This window comes from Procambarus clarkii, chromosome 31 (genome assembly GCF_040958095.1).
Source record: "Procambarus clarkii isolate CNS0578487 chromosome 31, FALCON_Pclarkii_2.0, whole genome shotgun sequence".
Taxonomy (NCBI): Eukaryota; Metazoa; Arthropoda; class Malacostraca; order Decapoda; family Cambaridae; genus Procambarus; species Procambarus clarkii.
In genome coordinates, this window is record NC_091180.1 from 21,393,438 (window position 1) to 21,419,475 (window position 26,038).

Below are 26,038 nucleotides of genomic sequence, written 5' to 3' on the forward strand. Positions count from 1 at the left end.
GGCAGATAAGGAAAACCCCAACCACAAGGGGGTTTTCCAGGGCCATTGCTCCCTGAAGGGGCCAGGTTCTGGCGCTGGTCCCTGGTAGGTCTGAACTCCTTAGCTAATGTCCCGGTCTAATATAACATACATTAGCCCGATAAGCTCCAGGGAGCCGTAGGGGCTCCCCATAGAAAAGATTGGTTGACATTAAACAACATTTAATATCACATACTGTGGCCCCTTAATGCTGTGGAATGGTGTTATTGCACACAAAATGCACTCAAAAGGAATTACTGGCAAAGTAGGGAGATGGATCTCCAACTTCTTAACAAACTATAGTTCCACTGGTAGTGGAACCTAGAGTGTTTATTCAATGTGAAAAGTTCAGTCCCCCTGGGTACCGTACTTGCTACAGTACTTTTTCTCATTCTCATATCAGATATAGACAAGTAAACAAACTATAGTACTGTATCATCCTTTGCACATGACACAAAAATTTCCCACGAGAGTAGACAGTATAGAGGACACAACAAACCTCCACTCTGATGTTAATCAAGTCTTTCAATGGGCCACAGAAAATAACATGTTTAATTAAAGTAAAGTTCTAATTACTACACTATGGGAAAAACGAAAACATCTAAGCAGAAACCACCTATAAAATGCAGTCAAATCATAATATTGCAAGAAAAAGCAATGTAAAAATTTTTGGAGTAATCATATCAGAAGATATTACTTTTAACCCTTAAACTGCACATGGCATATATATACGCCATGAGTAACATGTCCCACTGAGCGCATGGCGTATATATAAGCCATATAGTACGATTCAAATGGCCCGTTTGTGCATAACCGCCGGTTTGGTGCCTTCTATTGATAATTACTTACTTACTTGTGCATAACCGCGGCTACGCGGGGTTCACATCAGCTTCCCCAAGGCTCTTGTAAACAGATGCCATGTTTAAAAAAAATCGTGGGCAATATTCTCCGGTGTGAGAGCCACAGTACTGTGAGAGCAACCAAGGCTGGCGCACGTAGCATGAGCTAACAGCATTGATGTTCAGCTTGTGACCACAGCATCGCCTAAAAATGTCAAAATAAATAGGTAATTGCTATTATTTAGCGATGACAGCATTACAGATGAGCCCTGACTGTGATAAAAATGACTAGGATTGTGATAATAGCAGGATTGTTGTGATAATTAGCGCTGTGTGGGAGGAGTAATGCTGAGGGAGGGAGACTACTGTGTGGCCACCTGTTACTGTCTGCATTCACCATACCAGCCCAGTGGCTCTCTATGGTGAACACAAAAGTAGATACTTATTACACTAATACACACATAATATATAACAGCAAAAGGATTATGTTGGGAGGAGCCATTTGGGTGACGGAAGTGGCGTTGTCTGCATGACTTTTTTTTTTTTTTTTTGGAGATATATACAAGAGTTGTTACATTCTTGTACAGCCACTAGTATGCGTAGCGTTTCGGGCAAGTTCTTAATCCTATGGTCCCTGGAATACGATCCCCTGCCGCGAAGAATCGTTTTTTCATCCAAGTACACATTTTACTGTTGCGTTAAACAGAGGCTACAGTTAAGGAATTGCGCCCAGTAAATCCTCCCCGGCCAGGATACGAACCCATGACATAGCGCTCGCGGAACGCCAGGCGAGTGTCTTACCACTACACCACGGAGACTGCTAAACTGCTTTTCTGTGTAGAGGGTGGCCACTATGCTCTTTGGACACCCTACAAGCTTAGGTGTACAGTTACAGTGCATACAACATGTAGATACTTATATATAATGTGTGTATATAGTGTAATAACAACCCAAACGGTATTGTTGGGGGAGAACTTTTAGTGCGCCTGACCTTGAATGAGGGAGGGAGGCAGCTGATTGTGTGTAGGATGTCTCTTAGTGTCTGACCTAACTATATCAACTTAGTTGTACAGTTGTGGTGAACAAAATATGTAGATACTTTTATATAGTGTGTGTATATAGTGTAATACCTGCAAAACTATTTGTTTATTGTTTTATGAATGTAATAATTGAATCACTAATATGAACACCATACTTTTGAGTATAGCGATGATTCACACGTCTATATAAATAAAAATGTTAATGTTCGTTTGTGCATAACCGCTAATCTCCTAAAGTTATTGCTTTCTATTATAACCGCATATTATACTTTTATAATAACCAATTGCTTTGAAATTTTCACACAATGTTGTATTCGAATAGGCGCATCTTTTTATATGCCTATATAGATGCCACCCCGTGACAGGCAAAAACATGCATTTTTGAAAAACACTGCTATCTGTTGCACATAATAGCAATACTAAATGTGTCACACATTCCATTTCATTGTTTCTGGTTACATTGATAAATTTTATTTTCATATTGATTTATTTTATTTTTTATTGAATTATTTTGTGACATTATGTTGGAATTGAGCTGTGTTGTTTACCATACCGTTCATTTCGTAAGTATAAGTATAGATGCCACACCTGTGACAGGTAAAACTATGCTTTTCTTGAAAAACATCGCCATCTGTTGCATGTAAGAGCAAAACACATGCTATACTAAATATGATACAATTCCATTTCAATGTTTCTGATTGCATTGATAAATTGAATTTTCATAGATTTTGATTTATTTTCATTTTGATTTAATTATTTTGTGTGAATTGCATTGGAATGAGCCGTGTTGTTTACCATACCGTTCGTTTCGTGAGTATAGTTTATTTTTTATTTTTTTTCATATTTTCATTTCCCTTTTTAACTGTTTTTCTTATATTTCAGTGATGGGAACATCAGATCACTTGATGTTTCCAATTTTCTAACGGGAACACCAGACCATTTGGGAAGGTATCGGACAAGGGAGTGGGGAATGGTTGGGAGGCCGAGGAGACGGGTGATGGGGGGGGAATGGTGGGGAGGACTGGGGGGACAGGGAAGGTTGCTGTGGCCGTGTACTGCTAGTTTTATTATATAAATCTATCACACTACACACTATTGAATAATATTACTGCAAAAAACTAAGAAAAAATCAGAAACATTGAAATAATTAAGTGATAATATTTTTGTGGCAACTCCCACCTGTCAGCTCGGGTGATGCTGACCCGCCTCTGACGACCGCTCTGTCAACGCCCACATTTGGCCAGACTTTCTTGGCCTATTGTGCCCAAAATATATTACCTATGATTTTATTTTTATTTTTCCTGTGCTCAGAGAACACAAATTAACATTTTTAGAAGACGAAATAATTTTTTAGATTTTTTCCTTGCGCACAGGGGTGTAAATCTCCTCAGGACTCCTTAGCACATTAAGGGTTAAAGAACACAACAAAGTTGCTGTCACAACCACAAGAAAAATGACAGGTTGGATAACAAGAACCTTCCAAACAAGAGGTGCCATGCCCTTGATATTACTTTTTTAAGACATTAGTGCTCTCTAGTTGAATATTGTTGCACACTAACAGCCCCATTCACAGCTGGAGAATTGCTGACCTGGAGTGTGTGCAAAGATCTCTTACAACTAAAATCCACTCAATAAAACAACTAAATTATTGGGATCGCCTAAAAAATGATAAATCTGTACTCCCTAGACCGCAGGCGAGAGATATTAGGACTGGTTTCAAATCTGCACACACAGATAACACCACATGAGACCAGAAAACATGGCGGGATGTACAAAATAGCTCCTATGAAAAACAGGTGCATGCTGAGAGAAAACAGAGTTATGCCCCCTACACATTTGGAGCATAACTGGTCAACCTCTCAGTGTTCAAAAGAGAACTTGACAAGCACCTTCAAAGGATACCTGATCAACCAGGCTGTGACTCTTATGTCAGGCTGTGAGCAACAACATAGAACAGCCAGGTTCATCAAACCAGCAACCAGGCCTGGTCAGAGACCAGGCCATAGGGACACTGATCCCCGAAATCATCAACAGTTAGGGTGACTTGTGGCAACCAACACAGTTATTTATTATTGATGGCATTTACTATACTGGCATTTTCAATTAAGGTTATGTCCTGTCTTCATTAAGCTGACATAAAGCAATAGTTATACTGTATATTAATATAGAATTCAGATAAAAATTTTGCAGCTTCTGTCCTAAAAACATGGAAACAAATGCACTGACCATACTCTTTGAAGGGTAAATTCCTTTCATATTTTAACTACCACTTGAGATGGAAGTTGCCAAATGGGAACATGGATTTAAATATATATACAGAAAAACAATTAAGTGATCTAGATAGATAACAAAATTATAAACCCGTCATATAAAAAAATATGTTCAGTTAAATTAAATATGTCACTATTAGCCACGTGATAGAAAATAATGCTTGCCTTACATTAAACTACAGAATTTAATAGATTCACATTGCAATATAAACGGTACAGAATTAAATCAAATTAATATATAGTTTATTAGCACCTGAATGCTATTCAGATACCGTATCAGAGGTACATCTTACAGCAGTTCTCGTGGACTTTTTCTAGGCTTAATTGCAGCATAACATCATGCAACCATAAAATACAGTTTTTTAAATAACACATTTTATGATGTTTATTATATTAAGACAACACTTGTTATATACCTGTCTTCTTGTGGAGAAATTATGCGCATACAACTTTTAAAAGGTATATACTGCACAGGTATTCATAATATTTGTCTAAATTAATCAAAGACATGATAAAAAAAAAGGGGGGGGAGTTGAACCCAATACAACTCAGTTGGACAAGTGTTACACCCTAACAACTTAGTTGAGTGTTACATCCTAACAACCCAGTTGGACAAGTGTTACATCCTAACAACCCAGTTGGACAAGTGCTTCATCCTGCCAACTTGGTGGGATGGTGTGAGAGGCTGTAACACCTTGAACACATGCTAAGGTGGGTACTGTACCCTGACAGCCAACTTACCAAGTACAGTATTGTTTTAATGCTTGCCAAGTTCTTTATTCATTTGCTCATATAGCATAGAACAGTATTGAAATATACATAATTAAATCCCTATGTATAATTAAAATTAATAATATACAACTACTGTAAGTTATTGCAAAATCAGAGTTGTAATAATATTTATTTTTAGATAAATCAAATCAATATGCTGGCAAGTTCTTGTTAATAACAACAATTTCATTTCCTGTGCTTCTTGGACTGCTTGGAAGAGTCCTCTCTTCTTCTTTTGTTGAGTACATTTCTTGGGTCATTTACGTCATACCATTTGTCATCCTTGGTGCTCGCATCCTTGGCCAATACAGGATTAGCCGTTTCAAAATGAAATCGATGTTTCAACCTGAGGACAATCAGGAAACATACATTTCAATTTCTTCAGATTAATAAGAACCAAATAATTTTTTGGTACAATCTTTCTTAACATTTGTATATACTGTATATTATGTTTGTGGTTTTAACAGATTTCTTACTTACCCATTTTCTTATTTCCCTAATGAAAATTCAGTCTGTCTTGTATCTTGACATATTTGGATTTGAGATCTTCAAATACCAGACCCTAACACATGCACAGGGGTGCTGAGGCCCAAGAACATTGACCAGATGTTCTTGGGGCCTCAAGATGTTCCCTGCGACAGGACACATTAGCAAAAACAGCTGAAAGACCGGCATACAGTACTTCTGGATGTGATTGGTAAAAGGGTAGACCGCAGGCTGGCTAAACTTGATGACAATGCAGACAACCTGAGACAGAAGAGGTGCTTGAAGGAGGCAATGGAGAGCCACCACCTGACAAAATATGGTACACTCAGGGTCGAACCAACCAAGCATTAACAAACAACGGACTCCTCCAGAAACCAACCGACTCCTTCTTGCAAGAAAAGGAGGAGCCAGCTGGAGACAACCAAACTGACCTCCAGGACAGAAAGAACAAAAATCCCAGTGCTGAAGGAGACCATGAAGTTCACAAACCCGACAACCCGAGACCAGGGATGCCTGGAAAAAAAAAAAGAGCTTCAAGGAAAAAATCCCGGACTAAAAGGGAGGTAAGTCAAGCGAAAGACAGAAAATGGAGCATCCGGTCCAGAGACCAAGCAGGATCCGGCAGTGCATGAGCAGGTTGGACGTGAAACAATGTGTCAAACAGCCTGCAAAAAAAAAGAGCTGAGGAAATATCGACTTTGAATGCAAAATGCAGAAGCTCCACCATGGTGCATGATACAAGGTGACAGTTTTAACATAAGATTTCGATCAAGAAATTAGTAGGATAGAAAGGAAAGAACCACCAGCTCAGAAAAAAATGAAAAACACTGAAGTGTAAGGAGCCGCCAAGAAATTTCCTACTGCCACCTCAAGGAAATCCACAGATGGGACACCATCAAAGTAGCAACCTGACTGCCATAAAGATGCCAATACACCTGCATTAGAAAATCCAGATGCGAAGAGTGGAAGAAAAGGTCAAAACAGAGAAGTACATCACCAGACTGACCCTCTGGAAGAGGTGGAGCTGCGGAAAAGCGACCAAGTTTGGACACTGAGCAAGTAGCGCTGGAAACCAAGGGTGGATCAGCCACCAAGGAGCCAAAGAATCACCATCCCTCATAGGACTCCTGGAGCACCAGATGCACTGGGGTAATGAGGTATAGAAACCTCTTTCTCGAACAGTCCAGCCAAAAGGCGCCCACCATGAGGGGACCTCACAGTAGGAAAATGGAGCCACACAAAGGGGAGAGATGCCAAGACCAAGCCGACAAGAAGAGATCCTTGTCCTGCAGCCCGAACCAGAGGAAGACTTACCAGAGGAAGATTAGTAGTATTGACAGTTCACTCAGTGGAGATGGCATGGGAATGGGAAAGACCATTGGCAAGGACATTGGCACAGCCTGCTGACAGCAAGAGCTAGAGCAGCCTGCCAACATGCAAGCTACCCAGTGAAGAATTGCCCCTCCTTTCGAATGACTACTCTATCCTAGGTCTGTTTTCTGTTGAAGCCGGATGCTTGGGTGGTGCCACTGGACCTCAAGGACGCACATTGGCATATCCTGATTCATCCGAGGTTCAGGGACTGTCTCGGTTTTGTTGTGGGGCGTCGAAGTTACCGCTTTCGTTGCCTTCCATTCGGTTTGAATCTGGCTCCTCGCATTTTCACACGCCTTACCTGGGTCGTGGTGGCCCGCTTGCCTCTGTTAGGTTTTCGGGTTCTGGCCTATCTCGACGACTGGCTGACGTGGGCTCCCAGCCGGTCAGTGTGTCTGCTTGCCAAGGATTTGGTTCTTTCCCAGCTCTCCAGGTTCGGGTTCTTGGTGAACCGGCGGAAGTCCCATCTGGTTCCCTCTTAGGATCGGTCTTGGCTGGGTACTTATGTAGGACACTCGGACAGCTTCATCTCTCCCTCCATGCGCTGCAGGAGGGAGAGACAAGGGTCTCTCGGAGGGTCACGAGGCAGTTGCTTGAAGGTTTGTGCAGAAGCCTGAATGTTTCCATGATGGTCTACCTGCCGGGTCGGGTGTGGCTTCGTCGGCTGTTCTGGTTCCTTCGGGGATGTTCCTTCCACCTCTCGCAACTGCTGGGTTCGGCCTCCGGGGGCTTTGCGTCAGTTGCTGCGTCGCCGGCTTCCTCTTCGGGTTTTCGGGGTTCAGGGAGGGCACCCCTCCCTCCCTTCCTCTGGTCGGCGGTGGTTTGACATCCAGCCTCAGGACAGAAGGGTGGATCGCCGGCATGAGGGTCTGGGGCTCCCCCATCCCCCTCCTGGGGAGGGGGATGGGGTTGCGCAGATAGTGGGGTGGCAACGTGAAAACGTCATGCAAGTCTGCTAATTTTCAGTTGAGGAGTTCTGTCCACTTGTTTAGCTTTTGGTAGCAATATTTTCACCAGAATATTTGTTTTGGGGCGCCTACCTTTCTGTGTGCTAGACCCGGTCGATGGCAGACATAGAATGCTCCCAACTACACGGGGGGTTTCTATAGGCCATTGCTCCTCGTGCCTCTCTGAGGAGGGCCAGATTCTGGCTCATGGTCCCCGGTAGGCAAGAACTCCATGCACATTGACTGATGCCAGAAAGCTAATATATTCATATCAGCCTGGATAGCTCCAGGAACCCGACGGGGCTTCCCCCAGAAAAATATAAGAAAGTTTTCTTCTGCAAACAGGATGGTAGATGGTTAAAATAAGTTAAGTCAGAAAGCAGTGGATGCCAAAACCCTTTGTACAGTACTGTAGTTTCAAAGAGTTATGTGACAGAGTACCAGGAAGATGGGATACCACGAGCTTAGTTCTCATCCTGTAACGACACTTTGATAATTACACTTGGGTAATTTCACATCACCCATTCTCAAATGCAACCTCTTTGTTACTTACAGTTTTCTTGTTTTTCATTGTGTTGTCATTCCATTACAGTTTGCTAATTTTTCCATAAACTGTATCCCAGTTTAATGAATTTTTCTAAAATTCATGAGCTTATGGAAAACTATAAGGCACAAAAATTAATAAAATATAAATTAAAATCATCTGTATCTCCTTACCATCCTTCATCATTCTCATCATCTTTATCTTCAACAGACTTCTCATCCTCACTTGCCGAGTCTTCATACATAATTTTAGACACTTTTGCTGTGAATCTCTGTAGGAGTGCTAAAGTTTGTTCTTCCCGTGAAGAACCCTTGCGTGGTAATTTCTTCTTTTCTTCCTCATACCTGAAAAAGAAAAACATGTAGGAAACATTTTTTAAAATGCTCTCTCACTTTCTGAAGGTGACCCACCAGCAGGAAATGTTAAATTCTTATAATGCTGAACACTGCAAGTGTTAAATTTAGGAACTACTGAGGGGGACAAACCCAGAACACCTGATTTCCCCAATATATTGACCTCCAGAGCAACAAATAGATTTGTGGGCAGACCATAAAACAGGAAGATTCCCTGCTCTACCTGTTGGTATACTGCTACATCTTGCATCATGCTCTGAAATGTTGATGGTCAACCGTAAAGATCACCATGCTCCTCCTCTCTTTCTCATCCCTCACACATGTTAAAAATTGCACTTAAAACTCCAAAACTTCAGGTATGTCATATCTAAGTCCATCTTCACCAATTACAAACATTACACTTACTTGACTTTATCAATTTTGTATTCTTTGACTGGCTTACTCTCCTTGTCATCAACCTCATCCCACCTTAAATGTCATATCTAAGTCCCTCTTCACCAATTACAAACTGTTACGTTTGAAGGTGGAAGAGAAACAATCTTCGTCCACATGGTTTATTGTCAACAACCAACAACCACAACAAAACAATTGTAAGGTACATAACTTACTATTTACAAGATCATAAACAAAAGAGCATCTGCTCCAAACATGCTACACCCAACATCTGTAGCAGAACCCAACACAAACATTACACTTACTTGACTTTATCAATTTTGTATTCTTTGACTGGCTCACTCTCCCTGTCATCAACCTCATCCGTCACAGCTGTCTCTAATTTTGGCGATGTCCCTCTGAGTTCTTGTTTAATGTCTTTGATCTCTGCTTTAATTGCAGCCCTAGAAAACAAAAATTCTTGTAAAGTTTCCCACCTAAAAGAACCCAACATTCAAGGTAATGAAGTGCCTTTTTTGATGGAGTCCCCTAGTGGCTGCCCAAAGCTATATGCTGAGATGGTACCAACTACCAATTCACATCAGCCATGGAGTTCTGAAACATAATACAGGGTACAAAACACAATTGAATCTGCCCATAGTAGGAAAACAGCATGTCAAGGATTTGGGAATAATGGTGTCCGACAACCTAACGTTTAGGTAGCATAACCAAGCAAATATTGCGGCAGCTAGAAAAATGATAGGATGGATTACGAGAACCTTCAAGTCCAGAGATCCCATCACAATGGTTGTACTCTTCAAATCACTTGTGTTGTCCCGTCTTGATTACTGCTCAGTATCCAGGACGTGTACACTCAATGGAACCTAGCAAGGGGAACCACTGGAAGGAGGAAGAGCACTCAGTACACAGGTGGCAAGAACCAAGGCAGATTCCCCACCAGGCAGGCAAACAAAAAGAAAAAGAAAACCCCCACAAGAGGATAGCATACCCCGGTGGAACAGAGCTGGCCGCTATGATTGGTGAAAACAAGCTGCACCCCTACCAGTGCAAACTGCCCCCTACCCTAAGGCAAACAAGGGAGACAGAACACCCAAGCACACAAAGAGCAGCCGAAAACCAAGCAGTATACGACCTGACAGAGGCAGAACCCCAGGAACTTGTGGAAGGCTGCCCCAAGCCCCAAGGGCGGTACTTACTGGGCACCTAGGGAAGGAAACCCTAGGCGCATGCAGCCAGAGTATTGGAGAATCACTCCCGGCTCAAGCACCACCTAGAAGACAGTCACCACACACAAGGTACAGTGCTGAAACAACCACTGGAGCCAGAGCACTTGACCGTTGCCTATAGCATCAGCCTCAGAACTGAGAGGTGGATTGCCGCCCGCACCGCAGACAGTTGGATGCGGGAAGCCGAAAACCTCCAGAAAGACGGAACTGATGCACCCGAGGGAACATGGAATCGAACCCGGGGAGGAGCAGACACCAAATTCAACTTGTATGCAGAGGGGGAAAAAGAGAACCCCCCTTCCTTGTAACAATAAGTCCCGCTCTGAGGGTAGAAAAACGCAGGTGGGGTCCAGCGGGGCCCAAAGCCCCCAAGTCAGCGCCTCCCAAGCCCCAGGATCCCCCTCCATGGGACCCGGAGCCGAGTCATCCCCCAGAGCACCGGCCCCTAAAGAAAAGGCCAGTGCAGCCAAGAAAGCTGAAGAGAAGAGGGCCCACTGGTCAAACCCAGAAGCTTCGGCAGGGAGATTGGACTTGAATGCCCCCGTCACTACACCAGAAAAAGCATCCCCTGAGACAGCCCCAGACTCAAGAAAATCTAATCCCGGCCCCGACTCCGAAACTCTCAGACATTTCAGAGCCGGAAGCAGGGGGGTGGGGGAACAGAATGAACCACAACAGGGAAAGGATGAAGGCGCGGACCGAACCAAGGTCGAAGCGACCACCCCCCCCCCCAAGTCCGGTTCTCTATAGGCAAAATGGGGCAGCCTCGGGGCATCTGGGTGAGCAATCACCCTAACGAGTTGCAACAACCTAAAGCGCATATGCAACGCCTGTGTAGCCTGTACCCATAGAACATCATCATAAGACTGGGTAAACTGAGTCACCAGCAAGCAACAGAACTCGCAGGAGTCCGGGTCGAAAGTGTCACTGACCAAACAGGCAGCATGACGGAGGCAAAAACCGTGAGGGTCACTCTGAGTCAAGGGGACCGAGCAACCCTCGAACTCGCACGAAGTAATTGGGGGGGGCTCCGGGGACTCATCCATCGGACCCACGCGCCCCAAGGTGATTCCCAGGGTCCTAAGTGCTTAACGTAACTCACGCCCAGGTAAACCCAGGCAGGCTACTGCTAACCGGCGCCAACAATTACAGAGCAACTTTTTAAAGCTGACTCCCAGAGACGCACTCACTCAAGGGGACCTAGCAGGGTGCTCCACCCGAAGAGAACCGTACATAGGTCAGGCACAAAAAAAGGGGGGAAACAAGGCAGATCCCCCCACAAGGCAAAAAACAAAAAAACAAAAAAACAAAAAAACAAAAACAAAACCCCGCAAGAGGACAATGCACCCCAAGGAACAGAGTCGGCCGCTGTGAATGGTGGCAACTAGCAGCGCAGTACCCTGCACTCCGCTCCAGTGCAAAACAGCCTCTTACCTTAAGGTAAACAAGGAAGACAAAACCCCCAAGCACCCAAAGGGCGGCCGAAAAACCATGCAGTACAACGGCCCAGCAGAGGCAGGTCCTGAGGAACTTGTGGAAGGCAACCCCAAGCTCCAAGGGCAGAGCTTACAGAGCACCTAGGGACGATAACCCTACGCGCATGCAGTCCGAGTACTGTAGAATGACTCCTGGCTCTCGCACCCCTGGAAAACAACCACCACACGCAAAGCACAGTGCTGGAATCACTGGAGCCAAGCACACGACCTCCGCCTTAGAACTGACGGGTGGATAGCCGGCATGGGGGGGGGGTGTCTGGGGCTCCTCCTTCTCCCTCCCGGGAAGGGGGGAGCTGTGCAGATAGCGACACGGTGATGTGTGACGTCATGCTCATTTGCTCGTTTCTTTTAGGGGAGTTCTATCCACTTGTTCAGCTTTTGGTAGCAATATTTTCACCAGAATAGGGGTTTGTTTTGGGATGCTTACCTTTCTGGGTGCCTGACCTGGTCGATGACAGACATAGAATGCTTCCAACCACATGGGAGTGTCTATAGGCCATTGCTCCCCATACCTCTCTGAGGGGGGCCAGGTTCTGGCTCATGGTCCCCGGTAGGCCTACAGAACTCCATACACATGATTGATGCCAAAGTCTGACATTAGCATATCAGCCTAGTAAGCTCTGGGGAGCTTAGAAGATATCCAAGAAGCCTGGCATATCCAATAAGATACTAGATGACCAGTTCAGCAACCTGGAGGCCTTGTTGATTCCTGGTTGATGGGGTTCTGGGAGTTCTTCTACTCCCCAAGCCCGGCCCGAGGCCAGGCTTGACTTGTGAGAGTTTGGTCCACTAGGCTGTTGCTTGGAACAGCCCGCAGATCCACATACCCACCACAGCCTGGTTGGTCCGGCACCCCTTGGAGGAAACAATCTAGTTTTCTCTTGACGATGTCCACGGTTGTTCCGGCAATATTTCTTACGCTCGCTGGGGGGGTGTTGAACAACTGAGGACCTCTGATGTTTATACAGTATTCTCTGATTGTGCCTATGGCACCCCTGCACTTCACTGGTTCTATTCTGCATTTTTTCCATATCGTTCACTCCAGTACATTGTTATTTTACTGTGTAGATTTAGTACTTGGCCCTCCAGTATCTTCCACGTGTATATTATTTGATATCTCTCTCTTGTCTTCTTTCTAGCGAGTACATTTGGAGGGCTTCGAGACGATCCCAATAATTTAGGTGCTTTATCGCGTCTATGATTGCCATATATGTTCTCTGTATTCCCTCTATTTCAGCAATCTCTCCTGTTCTGAAGGAGGAAGTGAGTATTGAGCAGTACTCAAGACAGGACAACACAAATGACTTGAAGAGTACAACCACTGTGATGGGATCCGTGGATTTGAAAGTTCTCGTAATCCATCCGATCATTTTTCTGGCTGATGCAATATTTGCTTGGTAATGCTCCCTAAATGTTAGGTCGTCAGACATCATTAAGCCCCCCCCCCCGTTCCTCAACCAGACGGCCTGGTTGAGGGACCGGGCCACGAGGACGTTGAGTCCAGAAATCATCACAAATCATGGCAAGGGTCCCCAGTCCATTATACAAAATAAGCAAATGATGGTTCCTACCCCAAAATATCCTCCAATTTTATGCTATACAGGTACATTAAAAAAATCATGTAATATTTTTTAATTAAATAAATTTCCTCTAAAATCCATCACCAGGAAATGTAAAATATACTTACATTTGTTCAGGTTTTTCACTTCCTTCTTCCTCCTCCTCATCTTTAATTGGTTTAATAATAATTTCTTCATTTATACTTTCAGGTTCAATTATTTCATTTTTTATAGGTTCCATAGATTCTTCACGGCGTAATTTCTTCTTTATCCTGCAAAACACAACGAGTTACCAGCTGTAGATTGACTCAGCAGTAAAGGTGCACATCCCTAATACTGAAAAAAAAATCAATATTTTCTGGCTTGGACAAATCTGTGAAGCTTTGAATATTAAACAAATATTGACATGCAATCTGACATTGACCCTGAACTGAATCTGCTATTACACATCTACAATAACCAGCACATTGATCACCACTACTGCATTTATTACATGGCAAACCTTGCAAAAGCAAACTGCAAAATAACACTAGCCTCTCAGAATTCAACCAAAATGTCAGATCACTTAAAGGTTTAGATGATATAAATGAACTACTAGAGGCACTAGGTACTCAAGTCATTCATTATCGTGAGAGAAACATGGCTAAGTAAGGACCATATTCAACTATACAACTTTGCCAGTTATAAAGCTATTCATAACTGTAGACCGGACATAAAAAAAAAAAAACGATCTGAAAATACACCACCACAGACTCTGCAAACAGAAATGGACAAAAAACCAGCGTTGAATGTAATAAAACGCCATTTTCTGGGTGAGACTCGGAGGCTTCCCGGAGCTATGCCAAGCTGATGTGTATATATTAGACCGAGGAACAAGGTCACCTAGAACAGTAAAGGGGGACCATAAAGGCAGACCCCCACCAGGAAGAACAAAAACAAAAGAAAAAAACCCGCAAGAGGACAACGTACCCAGGCAGAACAGAGCCGGCCGCTGTTATTGGTGAAAACTAGCTGTGCGGTACCCCGTGCCCCCTACCAGTGACGAAAACAACCACCTACCCAGAGACAAACAAGGGCAACAAAACCCCAGCCGACTCCAAGGGCGGCCCAGTACCGAGCAGTAAAGGACACAGCGGAGGTAGAACCCAAGGTGACTTGTGGAAGGTGGCCCCAAGGGCAGTACTTACAGGGCACCTAGGGAAGATAGCCCTAGGCACATGCAGCCCGAGTACTGTCGAATCTCACTCCTGGCTCACACCCCATCGGTAGAGACAGTCCACACCACAAGGCACAGAACTGAAACAAAAACCGGAGCCAGAGGCACTCGACCTGCCAGTAATTCCATCAGCCAAGAACTGCCAGTAAGATAGCCGGCGTGGAGGGTCTAGGGCTCCCCCTGCCACCTCCCAGGGAGGGGGGTTGCGCAGACGGTGGCGCGGCGACGTGATGTCGTCATGCTAGTTTGATAATTTTGTTTGGGGAGTTCTGTCCACTCGTTCGGCTTTCGGAAGCAATATTTTCACCGAAATAGGGGTTTGTTTTGGGGCGCCTACCTTTCTAGGTGCCTATCCCGGACGATGGCAGACCTAGAATGCTCCCAACCACAAGGGGGATTCTATAGGCCATTGCTCCTCGTGCCTCTCTGAGGGGGCCAGGTTCTGGCTCGTGGTCCCCGGTAGGCAAGAACTCCTAGCACTTTTACTGATGCCAGAAAGTTATACATATCCATTCAGCCTGGATAGCTCCAGGGAGCCTCTGGGGCTCCCCCCCCAGGAACCCCAGTTCCCAAATATCAGACCATGGCATGCTACCAAAAACCATCGATAAAGCGGCGTACTGTACTTCCTAATATCATGAGCATTGGGGTAGACTACAGGGTGGCTAGCCTTAATGACACCACAGATAACCTGAGACACACGAGCCTTGGAGCAGGAAACCAGGGAAACCGGGTGAACCCACAACGACTCCACTGAAACAGAATCAGTGGTTCGCAGGTAGCAGTGCAAAGCCGCCACCGGACAGAATGCACGAATGATGCGCCCTTTGCCGAACAAACACACTACATCAGTCGAGAACTGACTGGGCTCCCCGCCTCCCCCCAACAAGGGGGGATGGGAGGTGGAGCCAACTAGTGGGGGGCTGGTTTGACAAAGTTTTGGTTGCTTATTTTCTTGTTGCAGGAGTTTCATTAACATTTTGAGGACTGAGATCTCATTTTAAACCATGCAGTGGTTTGTTTTGATATGCATACCTATTTGGGTACCTTTCCTGGATGATAGTAGCGATGATAGACTTTAAATGTAAAGTATTCGTGGGCCATCGTTCCCTGTGCCTCTCTGAGGGGGCCAGGTTCTGGCTCATGGTTCCCGGTAGGCAAAAAGAACTCAGTGGCTAATGACACTCAAGTAGCATGGCACTTAAACAGTATGATATCTTCAGGGAGCCTCCAGGGCTCACCCAGAAACTGGCATTCCATTATATTCAATGCTGGATTTTTCTTCCCCTTAAAAAAAATTAAGGACTGTATTGAGGACAGAAAGTACAAAATAATAGGAAACTAACCTTTCAAGAGAATCAGTTCCATTGTTGTTAGCCCTGCCAGTGCTTGCCGAGAGTGTTGGGTCCATGGCAATGTCATGGGCAGAGTTGCCTTTAGTGGAGAAGTTTTTGGTAGCTGCAAGGACCTCCTCCTCCTCCTCCTCAGCTTCATCACCAAAGGACAGAAGCTTAAAATTTCTGCAAACAGTTAAAAGGAACCATGGAATATTTGTATACATTGCCCTCAACATTCCAGGCAGCTAGTGAAATCTTTCCCAGTAATTTGGGATTAAACTCTAACCTGTACTTCTAAAATAAATTTCCTAACTTTCCTTTACTGCTTCCATCTCTTTAGCACCATTTAGGATGATCCTCAAGGATTGAGCTGTCCCTTTTTCGTACCTGCCAATTCTCCTGTAGTCACAGACATTATTTTTGGTTGTAAGACCTTCCACTAGCCCAACAATTTTATCTACTACAAGACAAGCAGACGACAAGTAGACTATGGACAAGAGACGAGTTCCATTTTTCATGTAAAAATATTTTCAAATGGATGGTGGCACCTCTACCCTCTTTTCTTTCTCTCCTACTAATCTTATCATTTCATCCCCTAATACTATCCTATAATCCTTTCTTTTAATCTCTCATTCCATCTCAACTTTTCCTTTTCACAAAATATTTCATCCCACCTTCCATCCGGTTATTCCCCCTCTCACCCTCCCTTTTTCCTCTGTCCTCTCTAACTTCTCTGTTGTTTTACTCTACGCCTTTTCCTTCCCTCTCATCATTAACCCCAATCCCCCCTCCTTGTTACACTCGGGTATTGGTGTTCTAACAGTGTTCTAGTGGCCTGATATTTGGTTAATGTCCCTGGACCTAGTCAGTCATGTGTTGCATTGGGCCGAGTCTTCTGGCCTGGCTTTACTTATTAGACCTAGTGCAAGCCTTCTCTTCTCCTCCCTGATAAATCCTGTTTTTGTTGTCTGTGGTTAGTTAGCTTCTGGGAGTCACCAGGGGGGGCTCCCTCCAGAAACCCAGGATTGAATGTAATGAAATGCCTCTTTCTGGATGTGTCCTTGTGGCTCTGACTAACTCCCTCCCTACCAGGTTAGTTAGCTTGTTGGTGTGCTGTTCTTCAGCTTCGGAACTGAGTAGGAAGATTGACTATGAGTGAAAGCCTTGCTGCCTGGTGGTGCCATACAGTACTATTGGTTTTGCACTAATTTTGAATGTTTCTCTTGTTCTATCTGAACTGCATGCAAAATTGTCTGGCATATTCAAGGCATTTGTCTATGTAAGCCCTCCAGTTGTCTGCAAACTTCCGTTTCTGGATGCTTTCCTTCACTTGCTCTCTGCCCCCTCTGTTAGGGGGCCAGAGTCTTGCTCTGGTTCATGGTAGGCCACATCTATTGTGACTCAACTGAATGGAGCAATCTCAGTGAGATAGCTTCAGGGAGGCACCGAGACTAATACAGAGAGAAGCATCTCATTTTCATTACATACCTTTTTTTTAGTATATACTGTACTTTCTACCAAGTGGGCCAGTCCAAATTAGGCTGGGCCTGCAGAATCAGGTTTGGACCATGAAAGTGTTAAAGTAAATTACAGACAGTTACAGACAGGATATTTATCTAAAAATTAGCTGAGAAATATAGATCAATTCTCTTCAATTGTTACTGGAAACACAACTCTATGACCATGTAAATTAAACACATTGCTGAAATGTATCACACATTAGGGGTCTATCTCGAACCTTAGTCAGAAAGCTCAAATACTGTACTCAGGAAAGTTCTTCGTGAAATGCTGTATTTTACTTGAACAGTAGTACTGTACCATAATGATCAAAATCATTCTCTTCAGCTATGTAGTTGCTAAATGTTATAATAATCAAAGTCCTGTAACTGTATCTCATATCCTCTACACATACTTGGTTCCTTTCTTCTTCTTCTTCTCCTTCCTTGCTTCTTTTGGTACTTCATTTTCAATCTTTAGTCGTGGAACAATATCTGGAAATGGATTGCTCAGGACCTCTGTTGTGATGATCTTGTGAGGGTATTCAGGCTTGTCCTCCTGGAAATAAAATCTGTGAAGGTATTGTATACAATAACATGTCTTTCATCTCAAAAGAAAATAATATCTTAAAACCAAGCAACTTGTGGCAAAGAAAAGCGCAAATTAAATTTCATTCTAGTTCACTGACACTTGCACCCTGATACTTATATGATTGCCAATCATTGCATAAAAACTTTATGATGTGTGTATTAGTGGCTTTGTGTTGTACTTTTCTAACTCATGCATTCTCCACTGTTCATGTATCATATGCATGTATATACTCTTGCAGTAATAAAATATTATGCATTCAGGGCAGGTCAACAGTCTGCACCAAAAGAGAGCAACTTTTGAAACGGTCCCTGCTGTATCACGCTGTTACTCCGGAGACACTAGAATATGCTCACTCCAGTACAGAATGTATCCACAAATACAAAATACCAGCACTGAATGTAATGAAACGCCAGTTTCTGGAACCAACGGCCCACCTCAACATGCGGAACCCTGAACCCTGGCACGACCCCTCCGAGACGGCCAAGAACGACTGCCCAGGTTAACCAACAACAACTAGGACGACAACCAAAAAAGTTGGTTGTCTTTTTCTGCTTGCAGAAACTGTGAATATGCAAATATGAATATAAAGACGTCTGAAAAGACGTCTTCATATTTGATATATGCATTCTGCAAGCGAAGCCGCTTGCAGAAACTGCAAATTACAGGGCAAAAATCCTAAACAGGAAATTGATGCCTAAGGCGACATCAGTCAAGAACTGGAAAGTGCGTAGCTGGGCTGACCCGAGCTAACTCCCCCTTCCCCCGTGTGGTGGAAGCGGGGGGGAAGGGTGTTTGTGTGGGGAAAGGGGCTAATGAGCTGGGGGCTAGTTGAATGAAATGTTGCTTGTCTGTTTTCTATATGGGGGGAGTTCTGTTGCTCTTTTCAGGATGTAGGTCGCATTTTTCAACCAGACAGTGATCTTCTTTGTCTTGCCAACCTTCTTGGGTGCCTCCTTGGTCGATGGTAAGTATGATATACTTTAAACGTAAAGTGTTCATAGGCCATTGCTTTCTGGGCCAGGTTCTAGGGCTGGTCTCTGGTAGATAACAAGAACTCTGAGACTGATGACTCCAAAGAAGATAGCACTATATCAGTGGGATAGCTTCAGGGAGCTAACAGGGCTCCCCTCAGAAAACGTATTTGTGACAACTCCTGCCATGCTGCTTGGCTGGAGAACACCACAACTGGTGTGTACTCTATCAGCGAGTGAATACTGCCAGATTTTCTTGTCCCATCACGGCCAAAGAATGTTATGAACACTATTTTTTGTTTTGTTTCCCGTGATCAGGAGAATGCATGTTAACAATGTAAGGACAAAAAATTTTGTTGAATAATATTTTTCTGTACAATATGGACTTGTCATATTTAATAGCTGAGCAATACAGTGGTTAACCAATGCCAGAGGTCCTAGCTCTTTTCAAGACTACCTTACACTTCACAAGCCTGGCTACATACCACCTACAGCAACAAAAACCAAAGGTGCATTGTTTGCAAGCAGACAGAATGAAGAAAAAGGAAGCAAAAATCTGTGTATACCTGGTGCATTGAGTGCAAAGTTACTCTGTGTACCATGGACTGCTTCTTTGATTATCATTAACTTCCAAAGTATTGAGTGTGAAATACAGTGTATGACTGTGTAGTGTATGACAGTGTACATAAGTGTAAATAAATTTAATATTGAACAAGTAATATTGTGACAATAAAAAAATTTTGTGGACACATTAGTGTCACAAGTATCACAGTTCCATGTAACATTATGAACCTTCTACTATGTACATATTTGTAAAAGACACAAATATGCATCCGATACAATAAAAAATAAATGGAATTAGATGGCATTGAAAATGCATGGACAAAATTAATGAAAATATATTTGAGGCAACTCGTGAGTCTTGGAATGCCCACGCGACCGCCTCTGGGCACCTCCTGCATATGCAAAAACGTATCGGTGACCTTCCATCGCATCTTCTTCACATTGCCACAGCAAGTTGTTTTTTATATATACAGGCGATGAGTCACAATAACATGGCTGAAGTATGTTGACCAGACCACACACTAGAAAGTGAAGGGATGACGACATTTTGGTCCGTCCTGGACCATTCTCAAGTCGATTGTGATGATTGTATGAGAAGGCAATAAATAGGCAGAAGAGAGGTGAGGAGAAGAAAATCTTAGAGAAAGAGAAGGCAAGGCAAAGGTAGGGAAGGTAAGGTGTAATAAAGGGGGATAGTAAGAATGAGAAAACAAGAACATAAAAACAAAGAACTGGGCACTTTGTTCAGGGAACAAAGTGTTACATGTTCAGGGAACGGATTTTAACAATTTACAAAGAAAACAAAATTTGGGGTGAACACATCAATTTCCACACACACACCACCAGACTGTCACAATAAAAGCCGTGCAGTATGAAGGTTAAGGGTTAAATAAACAGTTCACTTAACAGTATAATAATTATTAAAATTAAGCCAGCACTAACCTTTCCTATAACTCCTTCCTCAAACCGAGGCAAATTATAGAGTGTATTTCCTGTAATTTTGCCAAAAATGGTATGCTTGTTTTGAAGCTCTGGAGTCTGGCCTAGAGTGAAAAAGAACTGAGAGCCATTGTCATGAGGACCTGCATTTGCCATGGCAACCAGGCCTCGACGGACAAACCGCAGACGTGTGTGGAATTCATCCTGTCAAGCAAAAAAAAAAAAAATGTCATAAAAAAAGCAAAGTTGCATGGGACATTAGATTATTTCTAAACTACAAATAATAAAATAGTGTGTTAAATTGAATGAAATGCACTGTTCTGTGCAGTACTCTAGTTGCTACCTGATTAGATAATAATCATTGCCCATACACCAGGCTATTAACCACTGTGATGCGCTGAGTTTATTGTGACATTCCCCCTGTGCGCATGAAATCAAGTGTTCCCAAAAAATTATTTTTTGCTTGTAAAATGATAAATTCCCTTCCCTGAACATGTCTATGTAAAAATAAATACCAAATTCCACTTACTTTGGCTGTGGGGATGTGGACAAGGTGCGCTGTGACGTCATCAGGGGCTGGTCACCTGTGAGTGAAGCTCCCAGACACGGTCGCGCGGGCCATTCAAGCACCAAGAGTTACCACAAATATATTTTCAATTATTTGTTTCTATGTATTTCCAATGCGGTTTTATTTGTTTGTTTTTTTATCGTATATGATGCATATTTGTGTCCTTTACAATATGTATACAGTAGAACGTTCATAATGTTCCATGGAACTGTGATACATGTGTCAGTAATGTGTTTACAATAAATGTTTATTGTCGCAATATTACTTTTTAAAAATTCACTAAAATTACAATATGTACAGTTTCACACACTATTTGCACAGTAACACTGTATTACACACTCAGTACTTCAGAACTGAGTAATATTCAACGAAGTAGTCCATAGTGCACAGCGCGACTTTGCTCTCAATGCACCAGGTACAGATAGATTTTCGCTTTCTATTTCTTCGTTCTGTGTGCTTGCAAATAAAGCGCTCACGTACACCCTTGGCTTTAGTACTTGTAGGTTGTATGTAGCCAAGCTTGTAAAGCAGAAGGTAGTACTGAATTATAGGAAACTGGTAGTATTGATTATAGGAAAAGATTAATTTGTAAGGTAGTCTTGAAAAGATCGCTTTGTAAGATCCCACACAGGAAGAGATTCAGCTAGCCTCAAAGAGTGTCCATCAGTCAGGAAGAGATTCAGCTAGCCTCAAAGAGAGTCTGTCAGTCAGGAAGAGATTCAGCTAGCCTCAAAGAGTGTCCGTCAGTCTGGAATAGATTCAGCTATTTTTCAAAATATCTATGGAAAACACCACCATGGAAGCCACTAACACTGTTCATCTATGCTATGCTATGTATCAGATGCATCATCGCTGAACGCAGAAAATGATTCATCTATGTATCATCTACATAAATTGGAGATAGCAAGGGTGGTGCTCAGAGCTACAACTGGATACGCTCGCTGTATCATCCTCATAGGTGCTGTATCACTTGCATCCGACTTTTGCGGAAGGTCCTTATTGCGCCTAACTTCACCAATAATATGACCCTTATGTTCTTCAAATAATAAGGTTTGAATTTCACCGACAGAGCGCGATCTTTCAACACCGTGTCGGACAAGTGTTTGGGAGCCAGAGGCGCGTGTGCCACCCATGGTTGCTCACTCAGTCAGCAGCCCTAGGGCATTCTGGGATTTTTTTCCAAGATGGCTGCCTCTCACTGGAGGTCCTAAGAGTTCATTTCATATACAACCAACCTCACACACATTTAGAATGGGTACAGAAAAATCAAAGAGAGTTTTCTTGGTTGGCGCAGTTTCCCGCCGATCGAGAATACTCGGTTGGCGCAGTTAAGTGGTTAACGAGTGACTCAATCTACGAGCATTTCGAGTAACGAGCGAGCCACTTGCAGCAAATTTGTCTCTATTGACGAGCTTCACCTCTATTAACGAGCAAAACCACATGGTACTTCCTAGCGTTCCTAAGAGGGAGAACAGCCTATTGACATAGCTCGAGTGCATGGGGGAGTTGTGTAAAACCTTAGTTTGTGTCTCGGAGAGACTGCAGGATCCAGTAAGTTCAGTAGAACTTCGGTTTAAACTTTTTTGACCATATTGTAGCTCAGTCGATTAAGGCAGCGTTTGGGATGCTCTTGGACGCAGGTTCGAATCCTCGTCACGGCCCTTGTGGATTTGCTCATTTGATGCATCACGTTATTGTGATTTCTGTGTGTAGCGTCTCGCTGGTTCTCACAAATTCTCGGATGCCTCCAACGCCAGTGGTGTTGTTGTATCACGCACGACAAGCATCCCTCTGCATTTATTTGAGCTTTTCTTTGGTTTTTTGTGGTTTTGTGACTACAATTTGCAATGTACGATGTCGCCAAAGAAGCTGCTTGATAAAGATAGTGTTGTCAAGAGGAAGAACGACACAATTACCGTGGATTTGAAGAAGGAAATTATAGCAAAGCATGAGCGTGGTGTCCATGTGACTGTTGTCACATGGACACCACGAGCTAGCCTAGATCATCTAGGTTTCTTATCTTCCCTATTTTCTTAGCATCATCAGCAAACATGTTCATATATCATCCCCCATCTTGAAGGGTATATCATGCCCATCTTGAAGGGTATGTCATGCCCTTCAAGAAGACCTGGACAAAAAATAAGTATATGGAGCAACACTTGGCAAATGAATTTAATGTGAATAAATGCCATGTTATGGAATGTGGAATTGGAGAACATAGACCCCACACAACCTATAAATTATGTGAGAAATATTTAAAGAATTCTGACAAAGAAAGGGATCTATGGGTAGTTCTAGATAGAAAACTGTCACCTGAGGACCACATTAAGAACATTGTGCGAGGAGCCTATGCTACACTTTCTAACTTCAGAATTGCTTTTAAATACATGGATGAAGGAATACTAAAGAAATTGTTCACGACTTTTGTTAGACCAAAGCTGGAATATGCAGCGGCTGTATGGTGCCCATATCTTAAGAAGCACATCAACAAACTGGAAAAGGTGCAATGACATGCCACTAAATGGCTCCCAGAACTGAAGGACAAGAGCTACGAAGAGAGGTTAGAGGCATTAAATATGCAAAAACTAGAAGATAGAAGATAAAGAGGCGATATGATCACTACATACAAAATAGTAACAAATCGATAAAATTGATAGGGAAGAATTCCCGGGACCCGGAACTTCAAAAACAAGAGGTCATAGATTTAAACTCACGAAACAAAGCTGCTGAAGAAATATAAGAAAATTCACTTTTGTAAACAGAGTGGTAGACGGTTGAACAAGTTAGTTGAGAAGGTGGTGGAGGCCAAAACCGTCAGTAATTTCAAAGTGTTATATGACAAAGAGTGCTGGTGAGACGGGACACCACGAGCGTAGCTCTCATCCTGTAACTACACTTAGGTAATTACATACATCTACATATACATACACACTTCTGTACAATGTATGGCTGGTAAACTTTGGATCTGAGCTACATTATCTTACCTAAGATCATATACTTACTCTAAATGGTTTGCCATATATGGATTCCCCACCCTGACCAGTTCCTGTTGGGTCACCACCTTGAACAATGAAGCCGGGGATGACTCGATGAAAAATAAGGCCATTGTAGTAACCTTCCAAGCACAGCTGCACAAAATTTCGGCATGCCTTGGGTGCTTCTCTGGACCATAATTCAATGTCAAACTCCCCAGCACTGGTAACAAGAAGAACCTGGAATGAAAAAACAAATTAATAATTTAAAAATAAAAACCTACAGTGAGTATCCTTGCCACGATTTTCTTTAGTAGATTTCCATTGAATCAAAATCAAAATTTAAGCCAGAATTGCAAACCGAAAGCCAAACTAGTAAGAAGAACGCCCCAACCAAAGACAGGGAAAATACCATCCCACATCCGTCTGAGCAACCCCCCCCTCCCCGGGAGGTGGACGGGAGGTCTCCGGGACTCCGGGTGAGTCCCGGAGTGAGTTATGTGGGGTGATAGCACATGATTAGCATCACAGAGAATAAACAATAATGGATAATGTTGATACCTGGCAAAGTCAAAATTGTTTGAAAAACAAAAACCTAAGCTAAGAAGTGTGAATAAGCTAAAAACAGGCCCGCAGGATACTGTTCTAAAGAGATAAGCTTAAGGCATGAACTGATTCATAAGTTATCTCACATTGCACTGCATGGTGTTTACATGATTCAGACAACAGCCAGATTCCAACATTGATTGGAACATTAACTATTATACCTCTTAAACAGTCCTGAGATTCATAGTGATGTTTCTGACACGAATATTACCTTGTAATTATAGATTAATTAAAACACCAAACAATAGTTACTAAATAACCACTGAAAAACAAATATTGATTATGAAATATAAATTACCTTTCCCTCGGTGGATGGTTCTTGTATATAAATATTGCTCATTGGAGTTAGATATTTGAAGAGACTATAATGATGGCGTTTGTGTCTGTGCTACATGTGCAGTTTCCACCAGGCTTCCCCACTTGCAGTCACTGCGGTAACATATACCAAGTTTCCAAGTCTTTAATGATGCTAGTTGTTCTCCTAGACGATACTTGCAGTAATGGTAGTTCAGAAGCCTGGTGTTGTACCTGGTGGCAACGTCTTAGTTATTCATGGTGCCGCAGAGGACCTGGGACGCTGACAATTGTTCAATATAATTTGCGTAGAGGTTTAAAGATGAACTTTGCACGAGTTGCTTGGTTAAAACTATAGTCCTTTGAGCATCTATATAAATGTTTTCAACATGAAACAACGCTTTGATTTGGACAAGCGACGATATTTCTACGAGAGTGTACGTAGCCGCTCGAGGAGGCAAGTGTTGTTGTTGTAGGGTTAGAGGCAGCTAGAGCACAGGGCGCCACATCCCCCCCTCCCCTCCCCAGTAAGTCCCGGCGTGGCTGGAGGGTCCAGCAGCCACAGATGAACCAGCAGGGCCGCCCTACGGACCAGCAGGGCCGCCCTACGGACCAGCAGGGCCGCCCTACGGACCACTAGGGCCGCCCTACGGACCAGAAGGGCCGCCCTACGGACCAGAAGGGCCGCCCTACGGACCAGTAGGGCCGCCCTAACGACGCTGTTGCTGTTGTTGTTTCAGATTTAACTACTCAGAACGAAGTGTCCATGTAGCACAGGCTATGGTGAGCCCGTAATTGAGTTTGGTTATTCACGATAACCTTGTTTCTGTGATATTTGGGTCTAAGTTTCAAAATGGAGGTGGAGATTCCTCCTTTTTCCCTGTATAGAGCTGATAAGTTAGTCAAAAAATCTGCCTTTAAAGGAGCCGTTGAGTGTAACCTTTGATTGTCAATGAGCAATCTGAAAGCAGCAGTACACCGAGAACTTCAACACGATCTTGTAGATCTGAGGCAAAGTGAAATTGACACCAGTAATTCATCTATCATCATACTATCATGCAAGAGGAGCCACACATCTATGGATCATCCAATAAAATCAGCAGACTTCTAGATGTTACTACTGCTCGGCTTAGACTCGGTTACAAGTATCTCTGGGAATTCTCATTC

At 43.3% G+C, this 26,038-nt stretch overlaps 1 protein-coding gene across 1 annotated transcript; it reads right to left on the bottom strand.

The window, feature by feature from the left end:
* Positions 1-4,398: 4,398 nt before the first annotated feature.
* LOC123758707 (spliceosome-associated protein CWC27 homolog) lies at positions 4,399-25,351 on the bottom strand. Its single transcript, XM_045743276.2, has 9 exons — positions 24,876-25,351; positions 24,002-24,211; positions 20,435-20,635; positions 17,782-17,924; positions 15,879-16,052; positions 13,445-13,588; positions 9,341-9,478; positions 8,463-8,633; positions 4,399-5,284 (listed from the first exon to the last, which is right to left on the bottom strand). The coding sequence occupies exons 1-9, from the start codon at positions 24,915-24,917 to the stop codon at positions 5,125-5,127; spliced, it is 1,383 nt and encodes a 460-aa protein (XP_045599232.1). The 5' UTR covers positions 24,918-25,351; the 3' UTR covers positions 4,399-5,124.
* Between the last annotated feature and the right edge of the window lie 687 nt (positions 25,352-26,038).

Excerpts from the sequence above, each read along its gene's own strand:
- LOC123758707 (XM_045743276.2), bottom strand. The coding sequence starts at position 24,917 with ATGAGCAATATTTATATACAAGAACCATCCACCGAGGGAAAG. Across the intron at positions 20,636-24,001 it reads TATATGGCAAACCATTTAGA|GATGAATTCCACACACGTCT; the intron begins GTAAGTATATGA and ends TTTGCTTGACAG. Across the intron at positions 13,589-15,878 it reads GGAACTGATTCTCTTGAAAG|GATAAAGAAGAAATTACGCC; the intron begins GTTAGTTTCCTA and ends TGTGTTTTGCAG.